The 17,512-nt window shown below is 39.8% G+C and overlaps 1 protein-coding gene across 2 annotated transcripts; it reads left to right on the plus strand.

Annotated features, from left to right (window-relative positions):
* Window positions 1–1,108: 1,108 nt before the first annotated feature.
* On the plus strand, window positions 1,109–17,095 carry STX2 (syntaxin 2). Of its 2 annotated transcripts, XM_065646618.1 has the most exons (11): window positions 1,109–1,214; window positions 6,794–6,865; window positions 7,305–7,404; window positions 8,867–8,941; window positions 9,895–9,968; window positions 10,172–10,280; window positions 10,605–10,678; window positions 10,791–10,928; window positions 12,324–12,434; window positions 13,168–13,228; window positions 14,717–17,095. In XM_065646618.1, exons 1-11 carry the CDS (start codon window positions 1,185–1,187, stop codon window positions 14,947–14,949), a joined length of 1,077 nt encoding a protein of 358 aa, XP_065502690.1. In that variant the 5' UTR covers window positions 1,109–1,184; the 3' UTR covers window positions 14,950–17,095. The 2 variants fall into 2 exon arrangements, with proteins under 2 accessions (XP_065502690.1, XP_065502689.1); XM_065646617.1 differs by lacking the exon at window positions 13,168–13,228 and having other exon boundaries at window positions 14,717–14,885.
* Window positions 17,096–17,512: the final 417 nt, after the last annotated feature.

A 17,512-nucleotide genomic window follows, 5' to 3' on the forward strand; every position in this document is an offset into this window, starting at 1 on the left:
CATTTCCTACAAACTCCCAGGCCTTTAAGACATACCTGTTATTGTACAGATTTAGGACTTTGGCAAAGTTTTGCTGTTTTACTCGAGCCCTCACCATGAGTAACACGCAGCGTGTGCCGACGTGTTTTATTTGAGGAGTTACCGCCCGTCAGCGGCTCATCCTGAGCTCCCTGGGAGCGTTCAGCTTTCTGTTGATTTCCAGTCACGATGTGCGTTACTCAGCTGCTCTGTGGTGAACGGCAGCCTGCAAACCACGCCGAATATTATGAAATAGCCAAGGGACGTGTGTGGGGCCTGCGATGAGCAAAGAGACGACGCAGCCCCCGCGCTTTTTGCGCTAAACGTGAATTACATGAGGTCCAACCGCTGCCTGCCCACACCCCGCACCAGAGGAAGACTAAATCAAACTCAACTGAAAAATAACCGTATCACAACTTTCCACAGCTCTCTCACTACAGTCTTCCAGACCCGCGCGTCACGGGTTCCTGCTGGGAGTTGGGCAGGGGATGGGAATCCCCTTTGTGGAGGACAACGGATTGCGTGGATTCCTGACAGAGGGCATGGAACAGAGATCAGCCGTGAAGATATTAAGGCCTACCTGTGAGAAAGATGGGAGTAAAGGAGTATCCGGAGATATTAGGGTGTACCCGTGAGAGAGACGGGGGTACAAGAGTAACATCGACGACAGCAAAATTAGCCAGTGAGATGTTACTGCTGTAACTCGTAACCAATAGTGAAGAGACACATGAATTGGTAAAACTGTCTAAAAACGCACTTGTGGCAATAAATGGCCTCTACTACTTTCATCCTGGAAGAACTTGGCCTATGTCGTTTGTCCGTCTCAACCGCGACACCCCCTGTGGGCACCTGTGGTACCTTCAGACACCTCAGTTCTCGCACGCCGTTCGTCTCTGTTGAAGCGTTCCTGCGGCGACGCTCCGCACCGCTCCGCTCCGCTCCGCCGCCCCTCCGCTCCGCGGGACCCGGCGCGGCCGCGGAGCCTCCTCGGGCCCTCACGGGGCCGGTTGCCGCGCCCGCCCGCCCCGCTGGGCCCCGCATGCGCGGTGCGGCCCGCGCGTGCCGTGACATCGGGCGGGGGCCGGGGGGCGTGGCCGCTGCGCCGCGCTCGGCGGAAGGAGGGCGGGAGGCGGCCCGGGGACGGCGGGCCCCGACAGCCAGCGGGGATGAGGGACCGGCTGGCCGACCTGGCAAAGGTTCGCGCTCGGGGAGCGGGGGAGGCGCCCGGGACGGCGGCGGGCGAGGCGAGGCGACGCGAGGAGCGGGGCGGGAGGGGACAAAGGCGGGGGGGCCGTTACCGCCGCCGGGGTTAACGGGGAGCGGCGGGAGGGCCGGGGGCCGCCGCGGGGGCCGCGGGGCCGGCGCCTCGGCCGGTGCCGGTGACCGGAGGGCTCCGGTGCCGCCGTTCGCGGCCGGAGGGGGCGGTTTCCCCCGGGGACCTGGAGCCGAGCTGGGGCTGCTGCGATTTTTGTAGCTCGGCTTCCTCCAGCGCGTTTCGAGCGGTAGCGCCGGGAATGACACATAAACTGGAGAATAATTCTGTTTTCGAGCTGCCCGTGGGGCAGATTATCCGCTGGGGAGCCGCTTACCCAGTAACGCGTCAGTAAACCCGTCTGCAGTGCTGATTTTCCGCGTGTTTACAAAATGGTAGCTGGTTATGTTTATATGCTCTTTTCCTTTGCCTTATTTGTGCTTTGAAAACAGCGTCCTAAAAAGAAGGGAGAGCTGGAGGGAGGTGCCATCATGTGTCCTCAACAGGATATGGCTTAGTTAAAATAAAAGGATATTTATCTTTTTTTTATCTTTTTTTTTCTTTTTTTTTTTTTTTTTTCTTCCTGAAAACAAATGGAAACGGAGAACACGCAGGAGTCCTGTGATGGCTCCGGGACCCCACGCGCATGTAGAAGTTGGCCCGTGTTGAGCTGAATGCCGGTTTAGGGCTCGTTCATCTCAAGTTCAGTTCTTGTGGGTCGCAAAATACACTTTGGAAGCTCCATCTTCAAATGATGGAGTTACCAGTCTCCTTGTCTTCCTCTCCAGTAGGATGAACTGGCATCTGAAAAGCTTTCGCGTTATTAGATTACAGTATGTTTACCAGGAAAGATGTTTCAGAGTCGTGCCAAAGAAATGTGTAATTTCTTTCAGGTTTACTTATTCCATTTTCCAATTTCTAAACGTGTTCAGGCTGTAAGAATATTTGCCAAGTTTCCGTGATGGTTCGCGCTTCCCAGAAGGAGGAAGCAGGAAACGCCGATCTGAATTGGCTCTTTAATTTGTAATGCTAAACAAGTAGACTTCATTCTGAGGGGAAGCAGCGGTGGACTGTTGGATGGCTTTTTTTTAATTAAAAAAACCCAACAAACCGTAACTCCTCTCCCTTAGATATTGTCAAAAGTTTTTAAAGCAACGGAACATAGGGGGTTTTAAGCCAGCTTTAATATTTGACATCTGAAAGGATTACCACAGCAAGCTATCAATGTTTAAAAAACAGGCCTGCGCTGCAGAATCTTCAGGAATAACGATACTTTGCCTCTTTCCCTTAATGTAAAAACTGTGTATTATTTGGTTGTGCTTTACATGTACGTTCCACCCTCCCCATTTCCCCCAAAATCCAACATGATACACAAGTAGTTTAAGAGATCCTGGTACTTTAGCCAGTCTGCACTGACCCATTTTAAAGAAATACAGTGTTCCCTTTAGCGGAAGCGTAAATTTCAGTTTCAGTCCTCATTTGTGTGTTCCTGGATTTTATCTGACAGCAAGCAAACTATTTTGTCATTGAAAGCTGTAACATTTTCCTAGATTTTCCTTTATAAAGAAGAGGGAGAAATATTACTTGTCAATGTTTGTGGACCATTTAAATGAAATTATAACTTTTGTGATACTTTTCTTAATATCCTGTATTAAGGCAGTTAACCAGTGCTAAAGTAGTTGTTGAAATTCTTGGAGGCATGCAGATTGTGTAGCCTTCAGATAATGGTGCTTCCTCTTATTTTCTAGCTAGAACAAGTCTTGTAACCTACATGCTTTTTCAGAAATAGCAACCAAAACTGTATTTGTCCGCTTCTAGTGATTTATTTCAATGTCGCTTCAAGATTATTCCAAGTAGGCCAAAATGAAATTCTTTCAGGTGTTTGAGTTTTTCTTTAATATGATTAGTTGGACAATCAATTAAATCCCAGTCTGGTTTAAGTTATTTTGAGCTCAAATGAGTGTAAGATTCTCTCTGCTCCAATACACTGTTTTCAGCAGTGGCAAGAACATAGCAACGATTGTGTAAAATATTCTCCGAGCCTTCAGTGCTTTGCTGTTCATGGCTACAAGTCCATCTTAAAATGGCATTAAACCAGCTGTAGGATCTGTGTTCAGAGACTCAGTTCAGCGTGTTCGGACAGTGTCAGGTATTAAAAACAGATGTCCTTGTAAAGGTCTCTTAATAAGACTAAAACCTTTCCGTTATTGTTGCTGAATCATTTGAGAAAGAGGTAAGATGTAGACCTTCTCTGCTTAAGTGTGAGGGTTTAGACCTGCAGTTTGGGTTGCATTGTCCGTATGGCTCAAAAATGACCATCTTGTTATCTGCTGAAATGAATGCAGAGCGATCTATTGAAATGCATTTTTTGTGCTAGATCAGCAAATCATTTTAGATATATGCCTTTTATATTTCTTTCGTTTTGAGTGTTACTGAGGATATGTTAGATATAACCTTTGAAAAATACAGTTCTATATGTTGGTAGTTGTTTTTTTAAACAGAGACCTGTAACTCCAACAGAACTGCTGTTTCTTAGGCATTCACTTAGTGCCCCCAAAACTGTTCAGGAATGAGTGAAGAACCACAAAGTCTCCAAAGTTAAAATCAGTAGAATTAAATGGTATGGAAAAAAATGCAAAAGGATCCTTTTCAGAAAGAGGAAAACATGACTGAGTTCTGTTTTTCCTGAGTTAACCTCTTATGTTAGTCTTTGTTCAAACGCAGAATTTAGCGAAGATGGGCTGTATGTTTTCCCTGCCATAACAGCGTGAAATAAATTATCGTAGATGATTACTGTAGGATGTTTCTCTGGTTGTACAATAATGCCACTAAATGCGTGTTAATGATTGAGCTGCCCAAGCTGCGGGACTGACCTGCGCTCTGTGAGCCTTCCGTGGCTTCTCGGATAGAAAAGAATCCCTTGAAACACGGGTGCGATAGGAGAAACTCTGGCACTCAGTAACCCGCTCTTGGGTCCGTTTGGGTGGGAGGTAGTGGTCAGTTGTTATCCTTGCAGGCTGAGGACTCCACGTGATCTGGATGAGCAAAAACTAACCTTGATGGCAATGTCAAGGGCAAGCAATAGTCATGGTTTTGGGTCAAAAGCTGTTTTCCTTTTCAAAGTTCAAAGTTTGTTGAGACATCTCAAGCCAGCCTTATTTCTGCAATCTGTAAGGTATGGAGTATGTCAGAGGTTTCATAAGCCATCAGGAAAGCTGAGGAATTATATTGTCTGAATAACTGGATTCTGTCGTATAAATAACCTTGAGGGAGCTCGGTCTATTTTCTAAGTCTATGAATGTTTATGGGGTTGTATGGCCCAGACTTTCAGTCCCAAGGTCAAGGTACGAGCTGCAAATAGACGTCATTAGATTGCTCTTGGCCTTGACGTGACTTTTTTTTATCAGTTTTTTTGAAATTCCGCTTGTACAGGGGAGGTAAGGTCTGGGAGAAACTGTGTTTCTGCTAAACCTGATGACAAAAGTGAGTTCTTGGTTGAATTGTGTGCTGGTCAAAAGAAGGTGCATCACTTCAGCTGAAGAGAGTTCGCAGATCAGCTTATTTTAGACAAGTGGTGATTGAAGAACAAAGAGAAGAGAGGTTGGCAAGTCCTCAGGTGCCTTTCAAGTGCTGATGTTCCAGGTAGACTGACCATAAATCCTTCAACGAATTGCAGACAGCAGATTGATCTGTCATTGGTGTTGCAACGCAATGTAAAGTGAAATGTGGAGCTGACTCAGGGTGGGCGACCAGGATCCTCCTTCCCCCAGCACCCGCAAACGGGACTGAGGAAGAGTTTGGCATCTTCCCTGTGTTTTAGATTCACTCGGGTGTTTAATGTTTTCCTCAGGTCTTCTGACCCAACTAAAAGCTGACATGCTGAATCTCTTAGCTGATACTATTTTAATTATTTTTCATTCAGTTAACTAAATACAGGAAGTAGTTATAAACAATTAGAAAGATTATTCTTTACTCGGTAGATGTAAGCAGACAGTGCTCTTTTATGTAGATAATATTTAAGAATGAGCTACACTTTAAAGACATTTAATTTTATTAACTTACACCTGGTAGCTTTGCGGTGCTGCAGTGTCTGGTATGGATGAAGCTGGGTAACTTCATTTGTGCACAAACTTCCTTGCTTATTTGTATTAAGACTGTTAATTGATTACAATCCTTAAGGACAGATTCTTAATATTAAGTAATATTATTAATAATACTAATATAATTAATAATATTAACATTAAAGAACTCAGAGTTCTAGCAATCATCTTCCCCAAATGGGTAACAACAAGAAGTGCTCAATGACACGCAGCATTATGTGTGACTGGCAATAACATCTACATTCCTTTATTTCACATGGGCCATTACGGTTGCCTTGAGCATAAAAAACCACATGATTTCTTAAAAAAATATTGTCATAGGGCTTTATGCACCCTCTGAATTTGCAGGGAAGGAACTGTCCCAAAGTATAGGGAGTAACTTGGAGATTTGGGGCACTCTTAGCACATTTTGGTGCACAGATTGTCATTGAGTATAACCTTCTTTATTAGATCATAGCAGTGTTTGACGCTGGAATTGCAAACTTGTCATGCAAATAATACACATCTCACCTAACTTAACAAAACCAGAAATGAATCAGGGTTTAGGAGCAGAAGGTGGGTGTTAGAAGATCCAAGGCAAAGGTGCTTGTAGGAAAAAAGGAGTTTTAAACATGAAAATCCATTAATATTACCTATCTTGTAGTTTTTTTCTAGCAGATAACCCATTTGTTCTGTCTTTGATTTGATGCACTTCAAACATTCTGTGTTCTACAGAGGGAGCCGGAGAGCATGGAAGCTGGAACTGTTTGCCTTTATTGATGCATGTTCATTCTGCATTTCCTTTGATAAAACGTGAATCTCAGTTGCTGTCAAATCACTATATTCTGCTGGGCTGGCTGCAGCGCTCGCTGTGCCTGGGGAGCCGCTGCCCCGTCACCCCGAGCCTCTGTCTCCTCGGCTGCTGTTCGGAGGGTTCATCAATTGTACTGCCTGTGTGGTTTAGTGCAGCGTAATTATGTCTAAATTGCTGTGGAACGGCAGCCTCAAAACCACCCCAGGGCAACGCTAGGGAGCAGATGATAGCTTTTTGTTCTAGTTTTCATGGGACGTTTAGCGTATGACGTGACAAGTCAGCGATCAGCACCCCTTCTAGTGTTTCTTTGAGAGGGTTGGTTACTGTCTCAGTAAAGCAAGTATTATTTTCAGTTCATGTGGGTCCCACTGTGGAAATATCTTTGTGCTGACGTTGTTTCCGGAGGAGTCCCTGCCCTGGCATTCACAACTCCGTGGTGCTTGGTGACTTTCTTTGACCTCTCTGCTTGTTTGCTTTTCCATTAAAGTCCTCAAAAGAGGAAAACTTTCTTTTTTTGGCTTTGCAGACTATTGACAAAAGAGTACATGCAGTAGCAATGTGGAAGAAGTCGTCGTTTCAGAGCAGTATCCTGAGCTTTGTTTCCTAGATCTGTTTTCTCGTCTTTTACAGTGTAAAGGAAATGAAGATGGGGAGACAGTTGTTGTTGAAAAAGACCATTTCATGGATGACTTTTTCCAACAGGTAAAGTTGTAGTTTTCTGTAATTAGGTTTAATAATTCAGCTACACACACCTGCCCCAATATTCTTTGTAATGGAATACCAGATCGAATGTTGGTAACATTTTGTGTGTTTATTTCAGGGTATTTTCTGTCTTAACTGCACAGAAGTGTTTTTAACTCCCTGTCGACAAGGAATTACAATAGCTTACAGGATTTTAAAGTCTTTTTTTATTAAGAATAGTAGCACTTAAGTTTTTGGGTGTACAGATTATATTTGCTATTAAGAATACCCTTTTTTCTTACTTTAAAAAAAGTGCATGCTGTTTAAATATCAACATTTCTGCTGGGATTTCTGTCAGCTACTTACAAATGTTGCAATGAAATACTTTTTATTACAAAATGTTAAAAAAAATGCCCTGAATTATCCTAATGTTCTCATTGCCATATTTCTCTTCCTCTAGGTTGAGGAACTTAGAAATAATATAGCAAAAATAGCACAAAATGTGGAAGAAGTGAAGAAGCAGCACAGCATTATCCTGTCAGCACCAAATCCTGAGGGAAGTGAGTATCACTTGTTTTTAGATTTCGGAAATGTGTGGCTAGATGTTCTGAAATATTTTTGTTTGTTTGTTTTAGCTATCTGTAGGAATAGAACTTCAGGTGTTCGGAATGCAAAATGTAACAATTCAGTTATTTAAATATTTCTGTATTTTATCTTGAATTAATATATTCATTTGCTTATTTTTACCTTTGCAAAGTCTCATTTGAAAGAGTATTTCTTGCATCGTCCAAACCTTTGCTAGACTGAAGCTTGGTCGAATATGGTATGTTGAAAATGATTGTGTCTTTGGAAACTTAGAGGCTATTTGCATTTCTTTGAGTTTGTGGAAATGCTGAAGTGGGGAACTGCAGCTCCCAGGGAGGAGCCACCGTCTCTTTATGCTTCAGCAGGAACGCGATCCAGGCAGCACTAATGCTCCAGCCCCTGCCTCAGTGCCAGTGAGAGTTCCAGCCCTATTTTTAGGGGCTGTAACCCCAAAGCTGAAAGCAGAGATGTGCTTTTGAACAGAGAACTCCCAAGTTTAGGGAACATACCCACAAACATGGAACTTTCTCTGTTCTCAACACTTAATTCAAGGCGTGCCTGGGTTTGTGGGCAGGGTTCGAAGAAAAGGGAAGGAAAGATGCTGAGATATTTTGTGGAATGTTGCAATGCTGGCTTCACATTTATCATCTTGTTAATGAAGACTGAACCTTGGATGTTAGTGTTTCTTTTTCCCCTATTTTCTTTGTTTATGGATGGACATATGTTTGCATTCTTACAAATGATTTTCTGGTCTGCTTTTTGGCTTAACAATCATATACAGTCGATGAATGTCAGGTTTTAAGGGTTCATCTAAATATTTAAAACCTGTGGTCTCAGCTCATTTATCAGCTTGTGTTTCTCCTAAAAGTTGTGCTCATTAACGCATCTGAACCGTCTAGGAATGTGACATTGTTTGTTAGTGACATGTGCTCTTGTGAATCTGGTGCATTCAGTAAACCAAATAGCAGAGATCTAGTTAAGTTCTTCATGAATGTTCTGTATAGTATTCTTCAAAAATATAGATAGTGCATGGTAGAGTTATGTTAATGAGAGTAAAAGCAATGAGTCCATGATAAAGAACAGAACTAAAAAAATGAGAGAAATCTGTATTTTCATGATAGACTTCAGTGAACTTTCATTTTGGCCAGAAAAGGAATTTTACCCTGGAAGAGTTGGATAAAGAAAAAAACATGGAATATTTTATCACCTGGTTTAGTTGGTGACTTGGGAATAACATTTCCCAAGTGTAAGTGCCTGTAATAAGAATCAGGAATCTGACAGTATGCTGTTTAGAAAAATTGTATTTAAAGTACTTAGGAGTATAATAACCTTCTTCTCTGCATGGTTGTACTGGATACAATTATGAGGTTGCAGGTGGTTGCTGGTTTACTGTTATCAATCATTAACAGTTCTAAAAAAAACTTTTTTTTGTTAAAGGAACAAAGGAAGAACTTGAAGAATTAAATGAGGAAATAAAGAAGATTGCTAATAAAGTCCGAGCCACGTTAAAGGGTGAGTTGTGAGGAGAAATAAAACTACTGTTGCTTGCAATGACTGAGGATGGCAGCAGCGTTACAAACTTGATGCATTGCAGCTGAACTTCTGAACTTTAAAAGCTGCATTATGTGTGAGTCTATTGTATTGCACAGCTCTTTAAAAAAAAAAAAAAAAAAAAAAACCACAACCACCTCTCTGCCAACTAATTGATAGCCCATGTCAGTAAGAGCATCGTGCTCTCCTTTCCTCCTCCTTGGTGAGCTTCACCGCTCAGAAATACCAGGTATCAGCACAGCCTGCTTCGTGGGACAGGACCAAAAGCTCGTGTGCTGTCAGCAATAACCTAGAAAATTACCGTGCAAAGTAATTCATCTGTGTAGGAATGTATTCTGCAACTGAAATACTGGGTTTTGGTGATGATGTTTTGGAAGGAGATGAACTGCAAGAAGACAGTCACCACGGCATAAGTGTCTACGCAGGGAATTCCTCTAGAGCGTCTGTGGTATTTGAAATTCAACTAGCTAATTTTGCTGTGCCTTTACCCTATGAGTGTGTCTTAATAATTTAGCATAGGTTTTGAAATATATTGAGTGTCATAATGTTACTATATTACAATTACTATATGCTGTTGTCCTTCCATAAACACTAGGGAACGGTGTTTTATTGTTTTAGCTGTAAGAGCAGCCCATGTTGTTAAACCTTTTGGAATTTTTCCACAGTAATGTGACTCTGTTAAGAGTACTGAAGTAGTTACTGTGTTTTAAGATCCGTACTAATTACCTAAATTATTTTAAATTTTTTTATATATATGTATATCACTACGACCCCTCTCTTACCCCTGAAATGTTAAACATGTCTGTGGGGAGCTTGTACATGAAAAAAAGCAATAATAGTATTTACAAAGTAACTGAGCCACACTATTAAATTATACTGAATGTTGACTCATAATATTCTTGTATTGTTCTTAGCTATTGAACAAAGTTTTGATCAGGGTGAAAATGCTAATCGGACATCAGTGGACCTCAGGATAAGAAAAACACAGGTATGATCACTTAATAAATTTAAAGGAAATAAAAGTATTCTAGTAAATCAGAGAATGAGTTTCACTTCTCTGAAGTAGTTTCAGAACTTCATGTTCTGTTATACTGGAATGTAAATACCAGTTTCAGTTGTTGTGCAGTAGTATTTGCTATATCAAAAGAAACTAAATGTTTTTGTTCTGTGTTTTTAAATCCTCAAAATCAGCACTCTGTGTTAGCTCACAAGTTTGTGGAGGTCATGACAGAATACAACGAGACCCAAACTCTTTTTCGAGAACGCAGCAAATGTCGGATACAGAGACAACTGGAGATAAGTAAGTGACCTGAATGCAATTTTTTAAAAAAATTTATTTTTATTTAAGATGAATTGTGTTGTTACTACCTCCCTTATTTCTTATTACTTAAAGATGCTACAAAGCATCACATATCTTGGACATCTTCTTGAAGCATGTGAGGGAAAATAAAAAATTTTATCACATGGCATAAACTTCAGAACAGCTGTAAGAAAACAGAGAGAACTTAGTAGATCATTTCTTTTATGGTGAACATTTTCTTTGAATTGCCATCCTTCTGCTGAGGTAAAATTTTATGTTCAGTGATAAGTGATGTTATGTGAAGTGTTGTTGTTTTTACCGTAGCTGGGAAGACCACCACTGATGAGGAGCTGGAAGAAATGTTAGAGAGTGGCAATCCTTCCATTTTCACTTCTGATGTATGTACTTCTGGTTCAGTTGTGTCTCTTTCCTATTCTGCTGCTTCTGCTATTTAGAAGTGTGCCAGCACATATTTATTTATGTCCCTATCTTTTTTTCATTCTCCCGAAGATTATATCAGACTCTCAAATAACTAGGCAAGCTCTGAATGAAATTGAATCGCGTCACAAGGATATTATGAAACTGGAATCCAGCATACGGGAGCTGCATGAAATGTTTATGGACATGGCAATGTTTGTGGAGACGCAGGTAAATGAACCAGTTCAAACACATTTACGTAAGTGGGGTTTTTTCCTTCCCCAGTCTTCCTCTTTGAAATACGCAGTAACAATTGCTTATATTCAGATAATACAGACTTAGTGGGTTTTGACTGTGATTAGAACATATGAAAGTTCATCACTAAAGGTTTTTTGCTTTGCTTTAGATAAATGTACAATCTAGATATACTTACGTGTGCTATGAATAACTAAGCATAGACTCGCTTTCCAGTTGGTACACTTAATATGGTCTTCAGCATCCTTATATTGCGATATGCTTGAACGTTTTGTGCGTGTGTAAGAAAGAACAACTCCCTCCTGGCGTGTGGGCCAATATCTTGGGAAGTGGGGATTCTCCCAGACGGGAAAGGGAGTGCTGGGGTGAAACAGGATGTGCGTTACCGAGGGTGCGTGCAACGTGCACGTGATACAGAGGTGTGATCACTGTTACAACAACGTGAACGTAAAAGGATTGACAAGCCACTCAAGTCACCTCTGATATTCGTAAGCTTTGTCTTGACACGGATGTAAATTCATTCTATTTGTAGTCATTACATACTAGGTATCTAACAAATATGTTTAACTTCCATCCCTAAAATTCTTTGACTTATGCAGGAAAGTGGAAAGAATAACGTTCAGGAGAGAAACTTCCCTGAACAGGACTGTTTTATGGACTAGGTTTTGTTCTAGAAGTCCTGTGTTGCTTTGATATTAAATATGTAGCCAAAGCAAATTAGTAGCAGTTCTTTTTTGAATAAGAAATGAACAAGTTACTTGTGCATCATTCTTTAATGCTTTGCTGTTTACTGCTGCTGATTATTTCTTCTGATGGACAGAAACACAGGTAATATTTACTGTAATTTCTCACCAATCCTCCATTTCATTACCAAACTTCATTCGTCATAATTAATTTGAATTTCTTCTCTATTGACATTCTAAACCCTCAGATTTAAGGAGCTTTTGAAGTTGCTACTGTGTGTGTTTTCTTAGATAACTGTTAAAACTTGCATCCAGATAGTCAATATCCTTTCCCATTCCCAGGCTCATCAGGGATTTCTAATCTCTTTAGTATGTTGGCTTTAATTTTGGCTGTTAAACATACCTCACGTTCACAGGTGTGTTTTCAGCTGTTCAGTATTTGTTCCCGGAATAGGGAGAAACATGCCTGCCCTGAGTGTTCCTCGTCCAGTTAGAACTTTGAGCCCTTCCTTCTCCTTCTCTTTTGCCTTCACGCATCAAAGCAGAAAAAATGTCAGCCACTAATAACTACATGATTCACTTGTTTAAACTGATAATGATGTTCTATAGCCTTGCTTCTCCTAGGTTCACTAAACAAGGATCCATGGGTTCCAATAATAAAATCTTTTCTTCTAAATTTCATTTTAAGGGTGAAATGATTAACAACATAGAAAAGAACGTGATGAATGCATCAGATTACGTGGAACATGCAAAAGAAGAGACAAAAAAGGCAGTTAAATACCAAAGCAAAGCGCGAAGGGTATGCTGGCTTTCTCTAATTGTGCTACTCAGTTTATTAACTTAGCACAGCATGAAGAGACCTTCAATTTTCATTGATGTTGTTGTTGTTGTTGTATTCCGTCCTTCAAGGTAGAATTAGTGTCTGCATTTTACTTGTTTGTAGTTGTGATACTTAAAATTAGATTATAAAACATTATAAATTAGTGCATGACAGTGAAAGATTTTTGCAAACAAACAAAACCATAATCCGGAGGAAATCAGAACATTTCCAATGTGAATTAGCTTGTTAGAGTTAATATTAAAAATTGTTATTACCAGTACAAGACAGAAACTTCTTGTACTACAAAACCAGATAAGCAATTCATGCGCAGCTGAGGCTGTGTTCTCAATTTTCCAATTAAAAAGCTGTCATTTACAGAGTGTTAAAAAACCCACAAAGAAGAATGAATATTTTATGCTAGTAGACAAATCCACAGGTTCTTCTTATCAACTTACCATCTTTGATAACTATATTGGTATTAATCACACTAGTTTACCTGTAAACACTCTAAAAATGTTTATTCTTATGCATGCAAGAATATACAGATAAATTTATCTCAATTTGAGAATACCACAGGCTTTAATAAAAATGAGTGGATCTAAAAGCTAAAATTTGAAAATAAATGCAAGTCTTAATGTGTTTAATAGTAAATATTATTAATATTAATATTATTAATTTAATATTAATCAATATTAATATTGTTTTTTGACAGAAAATGTGGATAATTATCATTGTGTCATTGGTGTTGATTGCCATAATTGCTCTAATTATTGGTTTGTCTGTTGGTATTCGGTGATGCTTGGATAACCCCGCATGCATGACTTCTGCCAGGGGGGCAGTAAGTAATTAATCCACTAATTTTGCTCTCGTTTGGCTCTGGTAACTTGTGTTGTTCTGCTAACCCTTCCCATCCGTGCGGTCAGAGCTGCAGGAGGCCTGAGCTGCAGCGCCGCAACTTGGCTCTTTCTGTGGATTTGAAAAGTTCTTTGCATTTGGACATGGAAATGTGACATCTAGTGGTAACCGCCACATTTCCAGAATGCGTCACTGCAGGAGACTCCTAAACACCGAAGGAAATTAGGCCAGAAAATCCAATTACTGTCTCGCAGTACTTCTAATTTTTTTTGAGTCTGAAAGTTCACATCAGCAAACAATCTGCACTAATATATGGCATCCTAGTTACACTTGGAACTTTATCAAACGCGGGTTTCTACAGTTTTAAGTAGAACGTTCACAAAAGTAGCTGTCTGCAACCACGGAGCTCGCTATTATGCCTTGCAGAACATCTCAAACTTTCTTACTTCAAAGCTGTTTATTAATACTAGACTGAATGAAATGGTGGGAAATAACGGCGTATTTGTAGAAGAAAGTCGGCAAAGATTCCAGCTGGAATTTTAGGACACAAATTTGAGAATATTTTTTCAGTCTTCAGGTTTTTGCTGTACTAATCTACCATTTCTTGTCAAGATAACACCTGCCCAGGCTGAGTAGAAAACAGCAGTTAACTCTTCTGCGTCCGACAGAAACTCAGCTTTGTACATTTAGTCTCTTTAGATCTGAAACACTATGAGCAGTCTGTCCTTTCCAACAGCTCATCGGGAATTCGGTTTTCTGTACTAACACTCTTTTAACATCAAAGTTTTTAGTTTTGATATTACAGTTTCTTCTCCGCTTCGGTTTATGGGCCGATAACAGGATTTAGTGTATTGTTGCTTATAGTCAGAAAAACCTGACCCACTGTCAGACTTTGTTGCATTTCCATAGAACGCATCTCGTTGTTGTTGTTGGTTTTCCTTGCAGCTCTTCTGAGCTATTACCCACACAATGTTTTTACCGATGTTTTCTTAAATTCCACTAAGTGTGCAATAGGAAGGGTTTGAGCAGGCTGCAAATATTTATCCAAGAGGGTGGCAGTAGGGAACATTACTGTACTCAGACTCGACCTTGATAAGTAAATGCTCACTATTGCATCTGTTTTTATGTGTAATGATATTTACAGAAGTTGGGTATGAGTAATAACAATTATTCTGTGAAGCAAAATACAGAAATGTTACACAGCTCTGTCTTGTAACTATGGTAACGTGTATGTTAGAAAAGACAGACTAACAATGGGAAATCATAGCAGTTGTTCTTTAGAAAGAAAATCCAAACACAGATTAGATATAACTACTATTAATTAATTTTCTGTGGCTATGCTTGCATTTAAAGAGCTCTGTATCTGCCAAGGTATTTCAGTCTCAACTGTTCTCTCTTTTTTGCAGAAACTGATGTTCATAATTATCTGTGTAACTGTGTTGCTTCTGATTCTTGGCATTATCCTGGCGACAACCCTGGCGTAGCACGTTCGGGAGGCACGAGCTGCAGGAACTCCAACACCCAGCCTCAGGAAAACCAAACCTTCTGTACCAAACCATGCCTTACACTGCTCCGTGCTGATGACCACCTGTCACTGATGCTTACAAATTACAACAAAATCACTCTTAATGTTTACTGATAAATGAAGATCAGAATGTTTTAGGATACGGATGGATTTTCATCATAAACTCTACATTTGTAGGAGTGAAACTTGCTCTTAAGTTGTTTTGAACTAAAATACCGTAGGATTTCTTTTCATCTCAGTGTTACAAACAGTTGGAATAGGGAGCTGAGAGCCTATTGAGTTTGGACTGTTTGGCTTTTTTTCCCTCTTGCTAATAGAATTCTAATCACGAATTTTAGTACCTTACCAGTGCTGCTTTTGTAGCACACTTGTGAACATTTTTATGAGATGCAGCCTTGTCTTTAAGTGTATTAATTATTTAGTCACCTTAACCTATATAAGCTTTATACTTAAAAATATTTTTCTCCAACAAGTGCTAAAATATTTTATCCTAAAGAGACTACTTATTTAACTGCCTATTGCCTTACACTTGAGAAGACAAAAAAAAGGTTTATTACACTCTCCAGGTTTTGTTTTGTTGTTTTATTTTTTTTCAAAGTGACTAAGGTAAATTGCTTTAAATATTTCCTTGCCTTATAATAAAAAAATAGTGGCAACAACATTTCTGATAAAAGAACACAGTAATGAAGCACACTGAATTTGAATTTGATCAGATAATTTTACAAATAATCCTTGTGCAAAGGAGCCCGATGGATCAATTTAGCCTTATTGTTTGTATGAATAGGAAAGAAATCACACTTTATAAAGCCAAGTCAAGATTTCTTATTCAGAAGCTTCTAATGTTGGTGTATGAGTAGAGCACGTAGGGATAAACTCCCACAGAAAAGTCTGAAACGTAAGACAAACTAAGACACTGATTTGTTATCGGATTTGTGTTGTGTAACATAGATGAAGTGTTTTAGGATATTCATACATGTCGTAATGCCAGCTTGCCAGGTGCGAAAGACTTAGACGTAACCAAATAACTGCATTTAATGTTAAAGGTTATTTTTGTATTTTTTGTGTAAAATATTTGTAACTTGGATTTTTGACTTCTCATTGTTTAACGATATGCATGTAGATATGTAGATATATTTACACTCTAAGAAAATGAGAGGAAAGTATAATGTGTGCCTTTTTAAACACAATGTTTCCAAATACTCACCTATAATGTTAACCACAATAACTTGCTCCTGAAAGTTTAGAATTCTTAAACTTAAGTTTTGTTTCAAGTGTCTGAGATCAAAGTTGCTCAGTTGACTTAATGAAATTCAGCAAAGTTTACAATTTCTATTGTATGCATGAATATTCCTGCTTTGCTCCCCAAATATACTGTGAATGTGCCGGAGCTATTCAGATGTCAAACGTAGTCAAAAAAGAAAAAAAAAAAAATCTTCTTATTGGTCTTTTTGCAAGTCAGCCAGAAAGAAGTCGCTTGAAAAATTTCGGCTTCGTTATGAACAAATTTCTTTACCTCTAATGCAGATCACTCACCGTTGTTTGTGAGGAAGTTTACATGCAAAGTAAGGAACGATTGGTTGCCTTAGTGCTCATTCTAGGTAAAATATATTTTTTATTCTATAGTTTTTTAGATTTTTATCAGTAAATATTATTTATACAGATTACACAAATTAGATTGGGGGGAAAAAACAGTTCTGCTGTTTAACAGCTGGTGACCTAAAATGACTCCCATGATCCCATCATGTTCAATTTTTTTATTTATAATTAAATAATTTGCCCATCAAGACCAGAAATTGGAACAGGCCAATCCATACTTTTTACTTGTCGTTATACAGCTGCCTCAACGAGTTTGTTTTAAAACAAAACTTGTTTTTCACGTGAACCTCTTTGTTCTGTTAATATTGGAGGGGAGTAAATCTCTAACCTATGCACTAATAAATTGATCTAAGCAAGTATCTTGTGGCTATTTGTGTATCCGTGACGTTATTGTGACCCGTGTGAATATTTCCAGTAAGGGTCTGAATATCCCAAGGCCGGTTTTTGCAATGACCTGTCAAACAACCGATACCCGGGTCTGAGAGTCAAAGTCATGTGTTTCCCGAAACCTTTTATTCCATAATGTGTAGAGATTATCAAAGTAGCCGTAGAGATAATTATGAAAACATTAATGGGATCTATTAATTTAAAGTATGTCCATGGAATTTTGCTTTACTATTAAACTTGAATATGGGAATTATTTATTTGAATAAAGCTATTCATGTTTACTCACCAATTCCTCACAGAAGTGCATCTTTCACAGCGCAGAATTAAAATAGCTGCTTGTTCCGTCCTACCGCAGAACTGGGAATCCGGAGTGGACTCGGAGTTCTGATATACGGCTGGTCGCTGGAGTCGCCCCCTCTGTGCCGATGTTTAAGTTCAGGTTAGATTGATGTTCTGACAGCATCTTCCTCCCCCAGTTTTTTGGAGAAGTCTTGAGGAAAAAACGCCCAAGGTTTAGTTTGTTTTGGTACAGAAATAAATGGTCGTAACTTTGAGCAGCCCCACACCACGGGGATGTGCAGAGCTGGTGGCGAAGCGCTCGGCAGTTGGGCAGCTAATGATGAACCGGGAGATAATCGAGCAGTTATGCTTAGTTAGATATTTTTTGGTGGTATTGGGAAAATTGGATAGGAGT

Source organism: Caloenas nicobarica, chromosome 16 (genome assembly GCF_036013445.1).
Source record: "Caloenas nicobarica isolate bCalNic1 chromosome 16, bCalNic1.hap1, whole genome shotgun sequence".
Taxonomy (NCBI): Eukaryota; Metazoa; Chordata; class Aves; order Columbiformes; family Columbidae; genus Caloenas; species Caloenas nicobarica.